At 44.7% G+C, this 20,518-nt stretch overlaps 2 protein-coding genes across 4 annotated transcripts; one reads left to right on the top strand and one right to left on the bottom strand.

The window, feature by feature from the left end:
* The first annotated feature begins 27 nt into the window (after positions 1 to 27).
* LOC132264359 (xanthine dehydrogenase-like) lies at positions 28 to 5,876 on the top strand. Of its 2 annotated transcripts, none has more exons than XM_059764539.1 (6): positions 28 to 562; positions 953 to 1,038; positions 1,718 to 2,859; positions 2,925 to 3,720; positions 3,912 to 5,447; positions 5,503 to 5,876. In XM_059764539.1, exons 2-6 carry the CDS (start codon positions 999 to 1,001, stop codon positions 5,763 to 5,765), a joined length of 3,777 nt encoding a protein of 1,258 aa, XP_059620522.1. In that variant the 5' UTR covers positions 28 to 562; positions 953 to 998; the 3' UTR covers positions 5,766 to 5,876. The 2 variants fall into 2 exon arrangements, with proteins under 2 accessions (XP_059620522.1, XP_059620521.1); XM_059764538.1 differs by having other exon boundaries at positions 2,925 to 3,768.
* A 1,019-nt stretch (positions 5,877 to 6,895) lies between these two features.
* LOC132264360 (echinoderm microtubule-associated protein-like CG42247) lies at positions 6,896 to 17,049 on the bottom strand. Of its 2 annotated transcripts, XM_059764542.1 has the most exons (11): positions 16,684 to 17,049; positions 11,055 to 11,255; positions 9,965 to 10,325; positions 9,767 to 9,905; positions 8,948 to 9,269; positions 8,787 to 8,882; positions 8,590 to 8,727; positions 7,453 to 8,531; positions 7,232 to 7,385; positions 7,017 to 7,178; positions 6,896 to 6,959 (listed from the first exon to the last, which is right to left on the bottom strand). In XM_059764542.1, exons 1-9 carry the CDS (start codon positions 17,029 to 17,031, stop codon positions 7,232 to 7,234), a joined length of 2,838 nt encoding a protein of 945 aa, XP_059620525.1. In that variant the 5' UTR covers positions 17,032 to 17,049; the 3' UTR covers positions 6,896 to 6,959; positions 7,017 to 7,178. The 2 variants fall into 2 exon arrangements, with proteins under 2 accessions (XP_059620525.1, XP_059620524.1); XM_059764541.1 differs by lacking the exons at positions 6,896 to 6,959; positions 7,017 to 7,178 and having other exon boundaries at positions 7,204 to 7,385; positions 16,684 to 17,022.
* Between the last annotated feature and the right edge of the window lie 3,469 nt (positions 17,050 to 20,518).

Here is a 20,518-nt window from a genome sequence, read left to right as displayed (position 1 = left end):
TTTTTTCTTCCATATTTTTTTTATTCTGTCGAGCTCGTGAAGAAAGACGATTGAAATTCTGGGTTTAAAGAAGAGCAAAGCATAAGGTCAAGTTCAATAAGACGTTAGAAGTGTGGTAATAAATATAGAGCAATTCCACTCACACACTTCATAACATTATATTATAAATTGACACTCAAAGTTCGATTAAAGTCTCCTGTTCGCTGTTTTGTCAAGTGTCGTAACATTAGAGGAAGCGCGAAGAGCGAAGAAAGCAAATAAATCACGATCAAGGCTGTGCACTCACATTTGTGCATTACCTTATCATCTTGTTAGATAAGCGCTTAAATTTTTATCATTCGACACACATTTGCTTCGCCAGCATGACAAATGTGAATTTCTGGTGGGAGAAAAAGAGCGGCTCCATCAGTATCTTCGGCTGCCGAATAAGATTGCAAAATTGTACGTTCCACTCCATTCGCTCACGATCAGTCGTAGTGAATGGTTTTGCGTCTCGCCAGTGGCTGAAATTGTGCAGAAAAAGTGAGAGTGTCTGATCAAAAATCCCAGAAATTGAGAAAAGGTGTGTCTCAGTGGGAAAGTATAATATCTCTCGGGGTTTATTCAAGTGATCAGCAAATGGACAATAATTGGGAAAATCAAATCGTGTATCTTCAATTTAAATAAAAGTACGCCTGAAAAGACACTCTTGATGATGATTTATGATCGCAAAGTGACCTCAAGAAACGAGTTTCAAATATAAGTCTCTGGATCACGAATGATCTTCAAGAGTCATTTTTTATGCGTGCGTTAAGAAGTTTGCCAAAACACAACAGGTTTTCTTCGTGAGAACGAATATAACAATAAAAACCAACACCTGCAGACGCTAAATAACAAATAAATATTCTGATGTGTTCTTGTGACTGATCAAAAGATACTTCAGACAGACTATTCATTGGGTTGAATTCTTCAGATTTCAGATAAAGTCACCTTGATCACACAAAATCTACTACGGCACAATGGAAGTGGCTTTCACCATTAATGGAAAACCTTACCGAGGTGAGAAAATTGCCATTTTACCTCACATTCGATCAGTGACGATTATTGTGAAGAAAACTATTCCAGTCATTTCTCTTTCTGCAAATGTGTTTCATAATGACCGTAACATTATTTCTTAACCGAAGAAATTTGCATGGCAATTAATGCGAAGTGTTTGCCGCAAGGAATACAAGTTGATCATGACGCGAGTGGTATTTTTTTTCAAAAGATACTTTGCAAAACACTCACGAGGACATAAATGAGATGGACAATAGTGGAATAATTTCAATTATTAACAGCATTAATTTATAATTAATTGTGTGATCGTCAGCGCCAAGGTATTCCTCAGAGAAGATCAGAGGTTATCCGATGATGATCATTTTTCACATTATTATTTATCTTTAATTATTCACACATGAAACACATAGTGCAATTGTCGCGTTTTTAGCAACGTGACAAATAAAATTGTGGCAAAATTACTATTATGTGGATTGTGTGAATATAGATGAAAAAACTACAATTGCAAAAACTTAATTGTTCCATGTTTATATTGTGGAAATTAGAGTTTTTAGCCAATTAATTTTTAGCGTCAAACATTTAATTGAACATGTGTTTTTAATCATAGTATAAAAAGTCTTGCAATATTTCTTTTTAATGCAAATTTTCGTGATATTTTCATATTTTACTGATTCTGTTTCAGTGGAATCCGGGAAGCTTTCGCCCAATACTTCGCTGAACACTTTCATCCGGAGTCATGCGGATCTCACGGGAACGAAATTCATGTGCCTGGAAGGCGGCTGTGGAGCTTGCATTGTGGCGCTGAAAGGAGTTCATCCGGTGACTAAGAATGAAGCCACGTGGGCGGTGAATTCGTGCCTCTTCCCGGTCTTCTCCTGCCATGGACTCGAGGTGACCACGGTCGAAGGCTTGGGCGACAAGAAGAATGGCTATCACGTGCTCCAGACGCGTCTGGCTAAGAATCACGGCTCGCAGTGTGGGTACTGCACTCCTGGAATGGTCATGAACATGTACAGTCTTCTGGAGAGCCGCGGCGGGAAGGTGACGATGGAGGAGGTGGAGAATTCCTTCGGTGGGAATATTTGCAGGTGCACAGGATATCGTCCGATTCTGGACGCTTACAAGTCTCTGGCGGTGGACGCTGATCCGGCACTGATTGAGGCGTGCGGAGACATCGAAGATTTGCCCAAGAAGTGCCCGAAGACCGGAGAGAATTGCGTTGGAAACTGCCACAAAACAGAAGCCATCCATTTGACTGTGGGCGAGGGCAAAGAGTGGCACAAGGTCTACTCCGTTGCGGACATCCTGAAAGTTCTGGACGCTGTTGGGGATCGAACTTACATGCTGGTGGCAGGGAACACTGCTCATGGCGTGTACAGGAGATCCCAAGATATCGAGGTGTTCCTGGATGTTAATGCCGTGGAAGAGCTGCGAACTCACTCAATTGGGCAGAATGTGGACGTTGGTGCAAATATTCCTCTGACAGAATTCATGCAAGTCCTCACGGAGGCCTCGTCGAAGCCCGAATTCAAGTACGCCGATCAAATGGTGAACCACATCGATCTTGTGGCCAATGTTCCAGTGAGAAATGTTGGCACTGTGGCAGGAAATCTGACCATCAAGCATCAGCACAATGAATTCCCATCGGACATCTTTCTCCTTCTCGTGACTGTTGGCGCTAAATTCACCATCAAGGATGTGAAAGGAAGCGAACAGGTCGTGGCAGCTGAAGATTTCCTCGGAGTGGACATGAAGAAGAAGATTCTCACCAAGATATCTCTGCCTCCACTTTCCGCTGATAAGTTTGAGCTACGCAGTTTCAAGGTTTTTTGCTCTATCACATACGATTCTTGTCAGCACTCTAAAGATTATTACTTGTTATCTTGCAGATCACTCCGAGAGCGCAGAATGCCCACGCATATGTCAACGCTGGGTTCCTTTTTGAGTTTTCCGACGGCAGAGATAAGATTGTCTCAGCCAGAATTTGCTACGGAGGAATTAATCCCAAGTTCATTCGCGCCACAGCGGCAGAGAAGCTCCTGACGGGATCAGATGCTTTCAGCAATGACACGCTGAAGAAAGTGATTGATTCCCTGAAGGATGAGCTGAAATGCGACTCTATTATGCCGGATGCTTTGCCAGAATATCGCCAGAAACTGGCTATTGGACTCTTCTACAAGGCCATCCTCAGTCTGGCGCCCGCTTCGAAGGTGAAGAAGGAGTTTCAGAGCGGAGGAAGTCTCATTGAGCGACCTCTCTCGAGTGGGAAGCAGACATTTGACACCTACAAGGACAATTGGCCACTCACGGAACCCGTGGAGAAACTGGAGGCAGCGATTCAGTGCTCAGGAGAGATTAAGTACACCAATGACTTCACCAGGCTTCCTGGTGAACTTTGGGCGGCCTTTGTTCATGCCACAGAAGTTCAGGCAGTCGTCAAGGATGTTGATCCTGCAGATGCTCTGAAGATTCCCGGAGTTGTTGCCTTCTTTGGGCCGAAAGACATTCCAGGAAACAACAATTTCTCCCCAAAAGCCCTCATGGGAGACGTCGAGGAAATCTTCTGCAGCGGAAAAATCCTCTTCCACGGACAGCCAGTGGGAATGATCGTGGCTGAGCGATTCGATCTGGCCAATGAGGCGGCCAAATTGGTGAAAGTCACCTATAATCGTCCTGAGAGTTCAAGTACGCTTTCATCACTGTATCGCTTCCTTGTGGGCGATTCAAATCATGGTATTTGTCACTTTGTTCACTTGTCTTGGGCTGCATGAGGTGTGCACTTCTTGTTCTTATCCATCATCACATTTCTCTTCTTGTTCATGACATTCATTATGATTCTTCTGGTTAGCCTCTAATAAGACGATTTCCTCTTTCAGCTACTGGTCCAATTTATCCTACAATGCAGGATGTTTTCGAGGCCAAGGACTTCTCGCGTGTGCACAAGAGTGCCACTTTCCAGAAGGCAGAAACACGCGGCAACGAGCAGACCCGGAAAATCACTGGTCATTTTGAGATTGGTTCGCAATATCACTTCACAATGGAGGCTCAGACCACTGTGGCGATGCCCAATGAGGATGGAATGGATGTCTACTGCTCCACTCAGTGGATGGATCTTGTGCAGCTGGCCATCTCGCAGATGCTGAATATTCCGGAGAGCAGCATCAATATGCAAGTGCGCAGACTGGGAGGCGGCTATGGATCGAAGATTTCCAGAGCCACACTGATTGCATGCGGAGCTGCTCTGGCCTGTCATCTGTTGAACAGACCCGTGAGATTTGTCCTGTCCATTGAGGCCAACATGAAGGCCATCGGGAAGAGATATGCGTGCATGAATGACTACGAGGTGGAAGTGGATGATCATGGAAAGATTCAGAAGCTCTCCAATGAGTTCTGGCATGACTACGGATGCAGCTTGAACGAGGAAGTTGGAGGACAAGCGGCAGGATTCTTCAAGAATGGCTACGTTGACGATCACTGGGATGTGAAGTATCACGCTGTGCAGACGGAATCTCCCAGTCACACGTGGTGTCGCTCTCCAGGAACAACCGAGGGCATTGCCATGATTGAGAACATAATGGAGCACATCTCCAAGGACACAGGCGTGGATCCTGTGGAAGTGAGGTTGGCCAACATGCCAACAGACAGTCCTCTGCGAGGAATCGTCAAGGACTTCATCAAATCCAGTGAGTATTATGAGAGGAAGAAGGAAATTGAGAATTTCAATGCGGAAAATCGCTGGAAGAAGCGAGGAATCGCCATTGTGCCCATGAAGTACTTCCTGGATTACTTCGGAGCCTATCCAGCTTTCGTGGCGATTTATCACGGAGACGGAACTGTTGCCATTTCCCACGGTGGCATCGAGATGGGCCAGGGAATCAATACAAAAGTTGCCCAGATTGCTGCTCACATTCTCGGTGTCCCTCTTGAGTCGGTCAAAGTGAAGCCTTCCAATAATCTTGTGGCAGCCAATTCTTTGGTGTCCGGCGGCAGTCAGACCTCAGAAGCTGTCGGATTTGCGGTGAAGAAAGCCTGTGAGATACTCCTGGAGAGGATTCGTCCGGTGAGGGAGAAGAATAAGGAAGCTTCGTGGCAGGAACTTGTTGGCAAATGCTTTGGCGAGAGCATTGATCTCACTGCGTCTTATCTGTACAAGAAGGCCGACCTCACGAGCTACGACATCTGGGGCGTGAGCTGTGCAGAGATTGAGATTGACACGCTGACTGGGATGTTCCAACTGCGTCGTGTGGATATCCTGGAGGACACTGGCGAGAGTTTGAGTCCCAGAGTCGATGTGGGACAGGTGGAGGGAGCTTTCGTGATGGGCATAGGCTATTGGCTGCATGAGAAGATGATCTTCAATCGACAGAATGCCGAGCTGCTGACCAATCGCACCTGGACTTATAAACCACCAGGTAAGGGAGTTTGAGAGGATTATTGAATTGAGGTAAACACTGTAACGTCTTTCAGGTGCCAAGGACATTCCTGTGGACTTCAGGATCAGTTTCCTGAAGAATGCATCCAATTCCGTTGGCGTCCTGAGGTCGAAAGCCACTGGCGAACCTGCACTCTGCATGTCGATTGTCGTGCTCTTTGCGTTGAGGAATGCTTTGGATGCTGTTCGGAAGGATTCGGGTGCAGCTGATGGATCCTATTACAGCATGGGTGCTCCAACAACTGCGGAGAACATCCTGCTCCTGGCTGGAAACAACGTTGACCAGTTCAGTCTTTGAGTTATTCCAAGAAAATACTTTTATTTCTTCTCTAATGGGTTTTTCTTCGATATGTTTAGAGGTGAGTTTCTTGCACAATTTTTGTCAAATACATCTAAGATTAGTAAGGTTTCTTTTTTTTACTGTTTTTCTCTCCCTTTAGTAAATAATTCTTTTCGACATAAAAAGTATGAAATACACCTTGCTACGCTACTCTTCATCTCTACATCTTTCTCTTGCTTATATTTTCTTGTCCATGGAAAGTATTTTTAGGAGTTTTTTTTTCTATCAATCTTGGTTGATTCTTTTTACGTTCTAACACTATTGGCAGTTTTTCATTATAGTGATATTATATTAACTGGGATTATTTTCGTTGTCATTCTCTATCATGGGGAGTTTATCTGCACAAAACGATGTTTTATACGTCTATAAACTATTCTATATCTATTATTATGTTTGATATATAACTATTAGTTATAATCTTTCTTTTTTTATCAAAAAACAAAGAGAAACGAGATCTTGAGAAAGTCGCGACCAGCGCACTGTTTTTATGTTGTTCTGCGGCGATGGACAAAGTTTGTTTTCTATTTCCTTTACCATTTATTTTCAAATGGGGCTAAATTGATGTGTGTTTCTTTCTTCTGTGTATGACGAGAAAAATATATCAAAACAGCTTTCTTTATCGAGGAATTCACGACTTTTCCAACAATACAACTCTCTTCTCATAGCAACTAGGAGTAACAATGAATAAATTTGAATATATAATTAACGTTTATAAATATTAATAATTAGTTTTTTTTTTCTTTTCTCAACTTTTGCAATAGATTTCTTGTGCAAAATGCTCTCATCAATGGCAGATCTTTGTTCCGATTGAATTTCTGTTGCATTTGATGGCTGGTTCATCACAATTTGCATTCTCATGCTCTGCAGTTCGGGGAAAAGGTTGGGATTCTTTGTAGTTGTCTGGAGCCGGCGAAAGCCTCGGGGGCCTCAAGTCCTCTTCAGGGTGGCGAGGAGAGTGGTTCCCTCGCCGTATGACTGTCCAGTGTGGTTGGATCTTGGGTGTGTGGCCGACGCTATGTGACATCGAGGACAGCGAAGGCGTCCGGAAGCATGACGGCGTACTCGACGCCGTCCTCATCCTCCTCCGAGTCGGGATTGTCGCCAGCGGCCACGGTGATTTCCTCAGGTGAGTCATCGGGCGCCTGCAAATTACTTCATTTCATGTATGTTTATGGATTTGTGAGTTCGGCCGCGGCAGCTCTGACTTACCCATCGCGGAATGGCGCCGCGGCCGGTGAAGCCATTGAGGCAGGAGGTGTCACTCGTAAAGGTGGAGGAAACGGTGCTTCGACGGTGCTCTAAATTCTTGTATGAAGGTGACGGTGAGTGATCCGAGGCAGCGGTGTGGAACCACGCCGGGGGCCACAGAGGCTGCAAGGACAGCAGAGTTAGTTCATGGCGCTGGGGAGTCTTCCAATACTCACTTATTCTTCAATGAGATCCCATATCATGAGAGAGGCGTCAGTTCCGCCAACAGTCACAACCATGCGATCGCCGCACAGGAAGCGAGCGCAAGCCAATGTTCCCGAGTAGACCTTAGCTTCCGAGTACTCAGCCTTCGGGGTGATGCAAGGATATCTGGAGAGACAGAGAAAAGAGAGAACCATAAGAAAACTACAAAATCAACTTCAAAATCTGATCTCACCTGAAGAGTCGGAGATATCCATCTGCATCTCCGGATATCAGCATATCCTGTCCAGTAGCCCGACTTCCCGTGGAAATAAGGGTGGAATTGGATGAGTAATAGCGATTATTCCACACTCCTGCCACCACATATCCCACGGTGCAGTTGAAAGTCGCCCACTTCACGTCCTTCATGGCCATTGGGCTCTTTTCCGGAGACAAGGACTTCACATCCCAGAACAGGAGATCAAAGTCCGTGGTCACTGTTTGCAGATACACTCCGTCGATACTCCAGTCCAAGTGCGTCAGAGGCTGAGCGCCTCTAATCTTGTTGACCTTCTTGTACGAATACCCATCTCTGGACACTCTGAACAGATAAATGCTGCCGTTCTGCGATCCAATAGCAATCATATCGCCAGCCAGGTTGTATCCAATGCAATTGAGAGGTGATCCGCAGACGCGAAGGGTCAACATTGACGCCCCATTGTCGGAGTTCATGATCAGCAGATGACCCTCGCTACTGCCAGCCGCCAGAGCTGAGCCGAAGGGATGGAAGGCGAGGGAGATGCACTCGTACGCCACTTGTGAGGTCCACAAGAGCTTCTGCTTTCGCCACAGCGCGATATTCTTGTCATGACCGGCCGTGGCGAAGATGTCATCATCAGGATGCGCAGCCAGACCCCAAAGCTGACGTCCATGGCCAAACACCACCTGGTTGAAGCGTCTCTGGAGAGATCCCTCCAGGATGTTATTCCGAGTTGTTCCCACGTAGATGTTCCCATCATTGCGACCAGGACGCTGAGGATAAATTGTTCGCACGCCACCGGATGACTCCTGAAGCTTCGTCTCTGTGATGCGCTTGTAGTTCTGGAGCGAATCCCAGGCGATAATCTTGCGATCCTTCTCTCCACCGGACAGGAGAGTTCCCTCCGAGAGCATCACAAGGCAGCTTATACCCTTTGTGTGCGCCTCAAACTCCATCCTCACGAAGTAGGCTCCGTCCGCGTCGACGCTGTAGATCGTGATGAAGCCATCGCTATCGGCTGTCACCACGTCTCCGTCAGGCTCGAATTGGATGCTAGTAATGTGCGTACGAGAAGGCTGAAAGAATTCGCTGTAGCATTACAATCTGCAATAGAATGGAATTTTCTAAACTCACATTCTTAATGATGTCTGTTCTCTCGAAGAATCCATCCTTGCGACGATGCCAGAAGGCTAGATGACCTCTTCCATGAGTGATGATCAAGTTATCATCCAAGGGATGGAAGCAGGCTCCAGAGAGTCCTTCTTGGAGAGTCTGTGAAGAATAGTTGATATCAAATCATCATGTCAGATCTTCAAGTCCAATCGACTTACAGCGACTTTTCCAAGCAAATGACCCCATTGCCACTGCCATACAGACAAGATACTCTCTCGACCAGCGTCCACAGCGAGAACATAACTTCCGCCATTCTGCAAAGAGCACAGAAAAATTCCTGAACAACTACTTTCTTTGGAGCAAGTTCGCTGAATCTCACCAATTGTGAGAAAGCCACAGAAGTCACCCCACGATCGAGCTCTCCCATCCCGAAGACGTACAGAGTCTGCAGGGATTCTGTACTCCAGATGCGCACGTGTGCTTGAGACTTTCTGTCTCGCCCGCCTCTCTGTCCAGAAGCCACCAATTCACGAGAAGGATGAATATCCATGCACATGATGTCTTCAGTGTGGCCAGTGTAGTGGCGCTGGGCTTCCTCCTCCCTGTCCAGGAGTACCGCCACGGCGGCCACGTAGTAGAGAAGCTCTCCCGAGGGCAAAACCCATAGATTCCGGCGAGCGTCGATTCCTCTGTAGCCGTGCCTGTTGTGCCGTGGAGGTTTGAGAGTCAAGGAAAAAAGGAACAGCGCAGAAATTTTGTGAATGAATCGACTGGAATTGCCGAAGAGCATGAGTAGGGAAAAATTTCGCCCAAACTCACACGGCAACGCCACACTTCCGAGTCCCATTAGCACGAGAAAGGAGAAGAAAGAGTGTAAAAGAGCCCTAAAAACCACCCCAACAAAGTGCTAGTCAGTGGTGGAAAAATTGATATCGACATAGTGAGTCTCTGACCAGACCGGGGAAAAGGAGAACACTTTCATTCAACCGCGTTTGTCCCTGAGGCACGAAAAGGGGCTATTAATCCGGCACATGCTTTGCATAAATTTTCCGCGGAGAGTTCGCAATTAAAATTATTATTTACACACAGAGGAAAAATGGATTTTTACAGTGTGCTATCCTGACATGAATTCCCTCCGGTCACCACAGTCAATCCCGCCCACTTCCCACCCCATCAGAGTTGAGTTTGAAAAGGATACACCCAGTGGAGCTGAAGCTTCTTGTCCGGTGGGCTGTTGTCGATCGATGGGTGATGAATTGGTGGATAGAAAGTCCTCCGGAGTCCCTTGATGATCACCTTTGTGGGCTCCTCTTTGAGAGCATCGACAATCGTGTACTCTGCAAAAGGAGCACTCTCTCACGCATCGATTTTTCCCCAACTCCTGCGGCCAACTCACCTTGATTGGAGCGGACAATCTCATTTTCTGGCGCATAGAGGACCCTCGGGCGGCTTTTGCTTCGCGCTCTCTGGCGCACAGACCCCTTGGCCGTGTCCTCGGCCACCACGGGGGCCACCATGCCGGCCCGCGAGCGCGATCGGCGCTCTGGCGAGGCTGGAGTGGTGCCCGGATTCCCGCCGAGGGACAGATAGAATGTGTCCATGTCGGCGAACTCATTCCGCAGCTGCGAGAAGGATCGCACCTCCTGGCCACTGCCGGTGAACATCTTCTTCGCGCCTGTCATCTTCAGCACCTGCCCCAAATCCTCCACCACCTCCTCAAAAGGCTGCGACGTGCGAAGATTGAGAAGCACGCGACACTGGAAAGACATGCATTGTTGTCGCAAATGGGAAATTCCATGCTTGTCTCCCGCCCTGACCACTTCACGACGTCTCGCGTGAAGAATGCAAGTGATAAATTACACTCCAAGATGAAAGGGTGATAAATACTATCACACAGTGGTAGATATTATCAGTTTTATCACATAAGGACCAAGAAATTTTGGAAAATTCTATGTGCAAAAGGTAATTTAAACGGTTTACACAATCATTATGAGACATATTATCAATATATTAGTCCGATATATTATGCAGATGACATGAATGGTAATTCTTATGTAGAGTTTGTGTTGCAATATATTGCAAATGCAAGGAATTTCGAGCATCTTCTGCACAGGCCTAAATAACGTCTCGAACCGCGCCCCTCATTAGCTTCGTACGGCAATTCACAGTCCCAAATGGACGAGAGACACACGAGGATCTCTTTCTTCTGTTCCACTCAGACGCCGTCTCGCGTGTCCGGGAAGGGGTTGGTTTGTTTTGCCCACGAGAGGGTGGCGTATTAAAGCACCGGAAACGCTACTGAGGAGAAATTAGCATAAGAAAACTTTCCACATGTTTAGCGTGCGCGATCGATTTTCGAGTGAAATTCTTGTCTCACCCCCTCGCATTTCGGCCACCCCCTGTCTGACCACTTCAAGGCCGGCAAAGGGTAATTTATAATGTTATTAACATAATAACCCGCGAGATATGATTTCCACTTGGCTCACCTGAACCGTGTGATCGAGATTGTTGATGATGCGGATCACACGGCCTGCACTGGCCTTCAGACCGCTGCCTGAGGCTCCCGATGGACTCACATCCGCCTCGATGATGGAGGATTTCCGACGCTCGGCTTTGCTGGCGGCGCCCCAGCCCTGATTGCTGGGCGATGCGTACCACATTCCGTTCTTCTTCCCGTAGCTCGCGGGCTGCCGCGGACCGGAAAAGAAATACTCAGCGTTACTCCAGCGGTCATAAAAGTTGACTAAGAGGGGCCGAAGGAAAATCAATGGAAGTGCTTCCGGCTGCGATTGGGATCTCGCGGGGCTTTTCCACGGTACAGCCGAAAACAGAGCTCGAAGACTCGGCAGAGTGCTCAAGACTGAGTCTTCATCAACCGATTAAATCTTCGAAGGATTTCGTGTCACCATTTGGAAGCACAGACAAGAGCTGCGACTAAAGCACTGTCTCGAATTGAATATACAACGAGCTTGAGAAGAGGTTCAAAGGTAAAATGGCTTTCTTGATCAACCTGAGAATTAATTGGTGATGTCAGCACCACAAAAGTAACTTCGTTGTCACTGTCATACATTTTCTCCACTAAAACAAAACTGCACAACAAGTTCCCAAAAGTATTAAATAACGTCCTCAAGATTCACACGAGAAAATCACTTGCAAATTCACGGGAAACTGCAGATTGTAGAAAAGAATTGGCGCGAAACGATTCGCACTGCGGAAGGATTTGTGCAGAAGTGACGAGGAAAATGGCACACGCCAAGGCGTTGACACAGAGAGTGGCTTGAGGAGAGGTTTTCACGCTGTTGTGGCTCAGCTGAAACTGCGAAGCGGACACTGAGTGGAAAATTCAAATTCCCCCCATTCGGGAGCCATCCAACCACTCGCCACTATCTTATTTACACATCAACACGGTGTGGGGCGACTTTCTCCCTCACGACGACGTGATATCGTCCACGGGGGGAGGGAAGGGCTGCGCCCCCCGCCCGCGGCTTTCGCGTCGTCGCTCAGCGGATTTCTTTGCGGTTTTATACGACACCATGTAAATTGTATGGTAATGGGCTCTCGGGCAATTCATCCACCTGCTGTTTTTTCAACCCCACCATCATCGTGGAAAATGTATGCGAAAATGCGCGCGGAGAAAGTGTGAGTGAGAGCCATTAAGAAGGGAAAAATGCTCTCTTTCTCTGTCACACAATCAGAGAGATTAAACTTCCCAAGGATACACGATCTCTAACGTCTTTTGGACACCATTTTCCCACCCGGGACAGCCCAAAGTTCACAAAGAGAGTCACCAAATAACCTCGTCGCAAGCGATTCAATTCATTATGTAAATCCAAGTGTAAATCACTGCTCATTTGCACGTGCAACGAATTTTCCCCCGCATTCCTCATTGAAGTATTCAAGAATTTGTCGAAGAGGGCATTTCTTAGTCTCTCAGACGAATGAATGATTTCCATATAAACGGAAATGGGGTATTTTTTGCGTGTGAAAAACATCAGAAAGTCTTAATTAGGTGAAAAGAAATTGTAACAAAGATTGGGAGTAACATGAAAATTAAACGTATTGTATGCAAAGTATTCTTGAAGGATGAAGAAGTATGATTGAAATACACGTGAAAGGAAATAAGAAAGTATTAAACCTACATAAAGAGAGAAAAGTGTGCGATGAATGCTTTTTTATTAAAGGTTTTCTTCAGCTTTAATAAGAGTTCTCTGCAGAATGAATAAAGGAAAAACTTTCCTGTTCCACGATAAAAAACCGAATCTGGCAAATTTTCAAAATGCTATCTTCTATCTCAGCTGTCTTAAGTCTTTAGTCGAAAAGTGCAAAGGCGAAAAGAACTGCGAAACTTCCTGTATAAAATATTCATGAAACTCACATTTCTGGCAAAATTCCTGGAAAAGCTGTGCAGAATTTTTCACGTGTTTCAACGTCTCAATCCCACAATGTAGCAATAAATTTGCGCAATTCAATTGCACTCGACGTGAGCATTAATTTAATGCGTGTCGACCTGTGTTTAACATTTTACAACAAGGCAACACCCCCTTATTTGACTCTCTGGCAAAGTAGCGTAGTAAAATTCAAATCACACTCAGCGAAATCAAGCCACAAAACACACTCGAAGGACGAAATTATGAATTTGTAATCCTGAAGCAGCAATTATTCACATGTTTTTTCACAATATGTATATCAACTTTAATTTATGCGAATGACTTCGCAATTTGTTGTTGCTGTTTTTCTCCAAACAGTGATTTATTTCATTATGTCTTGAGAGGGAAGAGTTCAACCCCTTCACGCACACCTGCGACAAATTCAGGAGACTCACTCAAGAGGCTGTTTACGCTTCAATCTTTCCACTGTGACTGACACAGAAATTAATTTGTTGCCTAAATTATATACATTGTGAGGTGTTTTAATATTTTTCCCTCCTAATCATATTCGCCCTCAATTCCTCACTGAGATTTCCACTATTCGTGTCAAGATTGGACTCCTTCGACTCTGTGTGTGAGTGGCCAAAAATTTCCAATGGAATATTATGAAGCACAAGAACAACTTAACACTACATGGCGACTTACGAAAACGCCACACGCAATAAATCTCAAGACATTCTTCTCTTTCTCGCCCACAAAGCGACAAAGTTTCGGTAGCTGGGAATTTGTTCTCCTTGAGACGAACAGAGAAATTTATTATCCGGGCAAGGTAGAGAGAGAGTTCTCGTAAAAATATCACGATTTCTTAATTTGCTCATAAAAAACAATCGCCCTGGACGTAGGGTTAATTTGTCCTAGAAATGAAAATGGGAGCAATTTTCATCCCTCATGTGACCCCTTTTTTCTCCAATTTTTCGCTCAACGGCAAAGAAAAAAAAACATTCAGGGTATCACTTAATTGACTCACCTTATCGGTGTAAAAAGGGTGTACAAGGAATTTTCACAAAATATTTACCCCCTTATTAAGTGGTTAAATCATTTTCGCCGTTGTGAAAAAGGCGTCTCAGACACACTTAACAGCATTTTCACAGGTGAAATGACCTTTTTTTCCCACAGCACCATCAAGATTGGGACTTTCAAGGTTTCGTGGCGAGTCATAAATCAAAGAGGCAACCCCCAAAATATGACACAATCACTTCGGCTTGGATTATCGCTGAGATTTCTCAGCACATTGCATGCAGAAAGTTGTGGAAAGTGAGGGGAGATGATCGCCAATGGCACATCCATCAGCTTGGTAATTGACGTCGTGGGAAAAGTTCAATGATCTCGAAGTGGTGGTGACTTTGAAAAGAACCCTCGAATTACACAGAAGCTCACCGCCAAGGAGAATGGAGAGTAATGATCTCAAATCAGGCAGCTTTAAGCTAATATTTGCCAGAATTTAGGGAAAAATCAAAAAAGTTTCATTGTGGCTTTATTTTTGAGAAACTTTTCAATAACATTGTGGTTAAAAGTGTTATTCAAAAGCAGAATATTAAGTAGTGAATTGAAATATCCAGTGTCCGTGCTTATTAGTATGAATCACGGATATATTGGTCATTTTCTTAACTACTTCATCACACTATCCATCAAAAATTGAAGGAATGTTTATTGGTTTCAAGATGAATCATTTTTTTTAAATTGAGAATTCACGTTTAATGTGTCAAATTTCTCTCAGTGTTATCATGCAAAAACTCTTTAAAAACCTGTCCTGGAACATCTTAAGAAAATAACCCAAATCTTAGGGTCATTGAATTTTTAATGCTACAGTGATTAATTATATTGGTTGAGTGATTAATCTAAAGCTATTGCAATAAATTTCACTGGGAAACCCTGATAAGGTGGGAAAAAGAAATACCGCCGAGAAGGGAGTGAGAAATCACTTTTAAAGTGCTTTTGAGTGGCGATAAGACAAATGAGATGAATTAAAAATGAATTAGGGAGCTTTTCCCTGATTTTATCATGCAATCGAAATTTTGTTAATATTTTCTCGGGAAGACGATTTTCTTGTCGATACGTCGGAAAGCGAGGGCGCGAGGAATTGCGACACAAAAGTGAAAATATTGGCTGAAAAGCCGAAGGGGCGACTTTTTGAGGCCACATTACACATGTGGTGCGCGTCTGTATTGGTGGTGGCGAAGAAAACTTGGCCACTGGTCAAAGAATCGCGTGTGAAAATCAATGAGAGAGATTTTCCCTCGCGGCAAATCATGGGAAGGGCGGCAGACCGGCAGGTCTGGGACAGAAAAGTCAGCGCAGTTTTTCCACTTTAATTTTTCCTCCATGGTTGTTTCATTTCTTTTTAAAACATCCCCCAAATTCCATGAATTAGCGACTCGAGTGTTGGATAGAAATTATACACACCATTCAATATTGACGTGGTTGAAGGAGGTGGAGCGGAAAACAAGGAGAATATATACCATTTTTGTGACTTCCTTGAGAAATAAGGCACTCGCAATTTCAGTTTTTTTTTCCCTCAGCACGGAAGAAAATCCCATTCACTGCAGTTCTTTTCTGTCTTAATTAATGTTTGCCATGTGCAATTAGAGAGGACGTTTTCTTTTTTATTCACTGTCCCGAAGCCTTTTTTCTTCACCTCACTTTGGAGGAATAAATAAGAAATTTGCACGCCAATTGACGTCATTTTCTAGGTCAATTTATCACTCTCTCTCTCTTCGGGTCACCCTTTTCAGCGGTGCATCGCGAGCCGAGCCCACTCCTTCTGGCCAAATGAATGGACACTAATGCACTTTTCCGGCTTCGCCCATGCATATTTCTGGGCAATCATCCCACCCTCGATAATGGGAATTAATGCGCCATTAGAATCCTCAGCACTTTCCCCCTCGAAGGCAGGGAAATTGGAGCGAGCCTTAACCCACTTTTCATGCACTTCAATTTCCCGCCAATTGGTCGAGTCAGGAAAGCGTGAGGTCCTCAAAGTAGGGTGATGGCTCGGATTCCTGTCCACTGAACACACCTTTGCTCGAAAGCACGCTCGAGAGTAAGCCTTAAAGCAGATTTGTAACAATTACTGAGTGAATGAGGAAGTGCATTAATCTAGATTCTAAATAGAAAAGCTAATCAATCATAAACTCACGGCGTCTAGAACAATGTCTAAAATGCCACAAGGCATAAAATGACCCTCAAAATAAGTTTCTCCACTGAATTTTCGCTTCGGGTAATTCTAAAATCGATATAAAATGTTTGTATCATTGCAGTAACTTCAATAAATCAACTCGACAAATTATTCATATTTCAGCAACAGAGAAATGTGAAAATTGCCTCAATTACTTAAGTAACAAGAAATATTTTATGAAATTATCCTATTTATATCGCCTTTTTCAAACTCCTTCATCCTCCATCTTTCCAAATTGCAAACCGTACCTAAAAATTCAAGAATACAATCAGTTAACTGGAAAACTGGCAGTGATTGGGCATAACTTTACTCGGGAGACCTGAATTACCCTAAGGCACTTCCGTGAGGTGTAAAATTGAGTGCATTGATTTGCAAAGTCAAATATTTGTCCCTCTGAAATTGCACTAAACAAGGGTAAACAAGGTGGGTGGACTCGGGCGGCCGGCGCTGGACGCATGCGTCCGAAACGGGGTTAATTGGCGGGCATCTTTGGCGGAAAAGGGGCCCCCTTACCTTGAAGGTCTTGAAGCTGGACACCACGTAAGATGCTCCGTCCTCGAGCTCCTCCAGCGAGTACTTGCGATCGCCGTCCATGGAGAAGACGAAACGGGCGCCGCGCGGCAAATCCAGGCGCGGCGAGATCTTGTCCAGGAGAGCCTCCATTGTGGCCACATCCCGGCCGGGCTTGAAGCGATACTCGACGCCGGGAAAGAAGGGGTCCCCGTTGCGGTAGAAGAGCACCCGGCGCGCCTTCCAGAAGGACGCGTTGGCGTAGCGACTGGCGCCGAACTCGGTGCGACTCTTGGAGCGCGGCAGAGGCGCCCCCGGCAACTGACTAGACACTTCACTCATGTTGTCCATGGTCGGACTGGCGGCTCTGCTGGAGACGGCTCGGGAGCCCCAGTAGCTCGTGGCTGGGGCGCTTGTGGCGATTGCACTGTCGCCGCCGATGAACTCTTCGTCGTCACTCACGTCGATGGCCTTTGACCCATTTATGTCCACGGCGCCCGAGGCGTTGTTGTTGCTGACAGGCTGAGGCACTGGCGGATTGTGGGCTCCGTTCATGCCAAGGCTCGCAACACCACTGGCACGTGCTCCGTCCTCCAGGGCATCCTCATTCGACATGCTGCCCGCGTCGGCGCGATTCGCGTTCGCGTCCCCACTGCGCAATCCCTGGCTCCGGTCTCCACCAGGAGCCTCCACCTGGGGCAGTTCACTCTCGATGCTAGTGCTCTGCAAGACACAACGCCAGAACGTCTTAAAGCGCTCGCATCAGCTCAATTTCGAACGCATTTCACACACTCTTAGGATTAATCTTTTATCAATACATCTTGTTAAATTTGCCTATATTTTTAGTGCAGAACGCAATAAATTGAATCAAACCAGTGAACAGAAATCCTTCTGGATCATTTTCCTGAAACCCGTCTTGCTCTTCAGAAGAAAATCCTTTCCAATCAGGATACAAAAATCTTTCTGGTCCAGATTTTCTTTACCTAAAGGAAAGCTCATTTTTTCACATTGTTTTCGCTTAGAAATTACATATCCGGGAAAATTATGTAGGAATTGAAAATGTAACGAAATGTAATGATAAAGGTTCGAATAAATCTCATTCGGTTTTAGAGAGTTTAAAGAATTTAAAGTTTTAATGCATTTAAAGAGCACTTCAGGCTGAATAAAATTATAGCCAATTTCTTAATTCAATTTTGAGAAAATGATGATGTTAGGTTCAATGAACACTTAACGACTTCTCGAGTTTCATTTAATATGCTTTTAAGCTCTTTCTTTACACTTCAGAACTAAACAGTGTAGAATAAAAATAAATTTTTACTATTTGTGCGCAAAAACGAAATATTCCTATTCAGATAATTAATTCGTTTTAGCTATTTTTACTTATATTTTTATGCTTGAATATTGAATAAATCAATAAAAATTATGCAAATGTCAAAGAACGGAAAGTTTGTAACCCTGTTTCGTTATTATTATGCTCACATTGTATCCCAAGTTTTATAAGCATTTTATTAAAATGCATGTTGTTAATTGCAGTACTTGCATCAATGCAGAAAGCGACTCGCTAATTTTCTTGTCTTCCACACTCGAAAATATGAATTACTGAGGTGCTATAAAAGAAATACCTTATCTGGGTAACTTATGACTGTCCCTAAAGTCCCAGAGGAAAAGCGCAGAAAAATGGGTCAGCGACCAGCAAAGTGGCGCACAGAACAAAGAGAATGGGGGTGAAAATGACCACCGCGGCACTCACGACAGGCCACCTCTCATTTCTTCTTATGCAAATGAGTATGGTCGTTGCACTGTTCCACTTAACCAGTCGTTTTATATGAGAAATTATTGCGTCTTGACGAAGGGAATTTTTCCTTACGTTTGTGCGCTGTTTTATGTCGCGGATATTTGGAATAATAGCTTCTCTTTTATGATTCCACTTGATGGCCTTTTTTTTATTGAATAACTCTCTAAATCCACAAACACACTTCTTTCGCCGGATTAAGGCTTCACTGTCCCAAAAATGTGTTGCACTTGAACAAGCCTGCACTATTGATTGGATGTACGGAGGATCCCAAGGACTTCGAGTCTGGGCACGGATTCCTCCTCGGAGGCGAACTTGAAACCAACTAAACTTCTTGCAGGTCTCGTGTTACATTTAAATACGCCCTGTCCGCGAGTTCTTTTTCCTCTTTTGGACTCCCTCGACGCTCCACTTTGACTTTTTTCCGCCAACACTTTTTGCCTCCCGCCTTTTTATTACCTGGCCTCTTCTCACGCGCGAGCCTCGTAATTAGCCAGGTCGGGCCTCCGCCTCAGGCCATAACTCGCCTTATGCTTCAGTTGAGATTGTGCGCGACAAAAATTCACTGAATTTATTGACTCAGTGCGGGGAAACTTTCCTCCTTGTAATATTTCTATTAAAATAATTTTCGCCACTATCACGCTGAACAATCTCGACGTATGGCATAATTCCTCAGCAAACGCCGCGCAAGTAAAGGTCCTGTCACACGTGCAGAAACTTCTGGCTCTCTCTGTTCAGCAACAGCACACTTCATGCGGTCAATGATTAACTCAACTGCGTGTGTGACAGATCCTTAACTAGAAACGTCCCTCGCTCTCACAACCTCCCGATTGAGGGACAAAAGAGGCCCATTAGAATATTTATTATTTGCATAATTGGGTATTATTTTTACATCGGGGACCTTTTTTCTGCTTTGCTCTCACCGGCTTTCACTGCTCAGTGCCGCCGAAAAGTGCACACAAAGATCACCTTCACTCACGCACGAGACTCACCATCGCAGCAGCTTCTCGCAGACGACAAAAAGGACACACGAAGGACCAACGCTTGCCGTGCAAATGCAACGGGGAATCGCGGTGAAAAAGCCGGTGATTTGTCACACAACGCGCTCAGAGGATTTTCACCCCGTGTGGGTGGTTTGGCGCTCCCCAAGCCCACAAGACCTTTTTTCCTGCGCACTGGGCGGCCAATGGCAGCCGCGGCCCCGCCTTCTGCCAGTGTCCCAAATTGACTCCTCGCCATGGTTTTTGCAATTGCTCACAGCAGACGACAGTTTCTGCTCCCTTCCGGCTCCAATTGCCGATGCCCAAGCTGGTCAACAAATCGACAAGCGTCTAATGATCCCTTTCGTCATGGGAAAATTCTTGGATTTTCCGCCATCAGCGGCCAGGAAGTGAGAATCATTAATCATATTATCAATTTTGGCGCTTTTCCCACCAATTTTCTCACTTCTTCGTGTTATTTATTGCATGCTGTAATTTGATTTTCTAGACAATTTAGTGCAATTTCAACGGACAGTCATAGAGAAATTTATTTCTAAAATATTTATAATAATTTCCTTTCGACATTTGGAGTAAAACAGGGTGGAAATGTCTAAAATCTCTACGATTCTTCTGCTGTGTGAAAAAAGCGTAAAAGATGTTTTCAAGTTTTTTGCATGTCTTTAGTAAGTAATAAAATAAATATTTTGCAAGGTATTTTGTGTATTTTAGCCGAAAAATTCAGGATTCAAAGAACAACTGATTCTAAGCAAAACAAGAGCGATTTTCTTGAAATTCTTAAGGTTCAATCATTATGAGATAGGCGAATTTGAAAATTTGGTAGGTCAATAGATTTATTTATTCAAATGAACAAATAAATCAACCGTATTTTCAATCTATAGACTTCTTTTTCCCAACGGATTTGACTATTGAAGGCTGAGGAAAGACGTGTTCTTTTTACTTCAACACACTTCTTCTGAATTCTATAGCAATTCCAACCATTATATCATTCCCTTGGATTTAAATAAAATGCGAAATACAGAGAAATTCTTCCGCAACTCACAAAATC

This window comes from Phlebotomus argentipes, unplaced genomic scaffold, assembly GCF_947086385.1.
Source record: "Phlebotomus argentipes unplaced genomic scaffold, Phlebotomus argentipes genome assembly contig_32, whole genome shotgun sequence".
Lineage (NCBI taxonomy): Eukaryota > Metazoa > Arthropoda > Insecta > Diptera > Psychodidae > Phlebotomus > Phlebotomus argentipes.
Note: the sequence above shows the minus strand (reverse complement) of the source record. Positions and strands in the feature narration are given on the sequence as shown.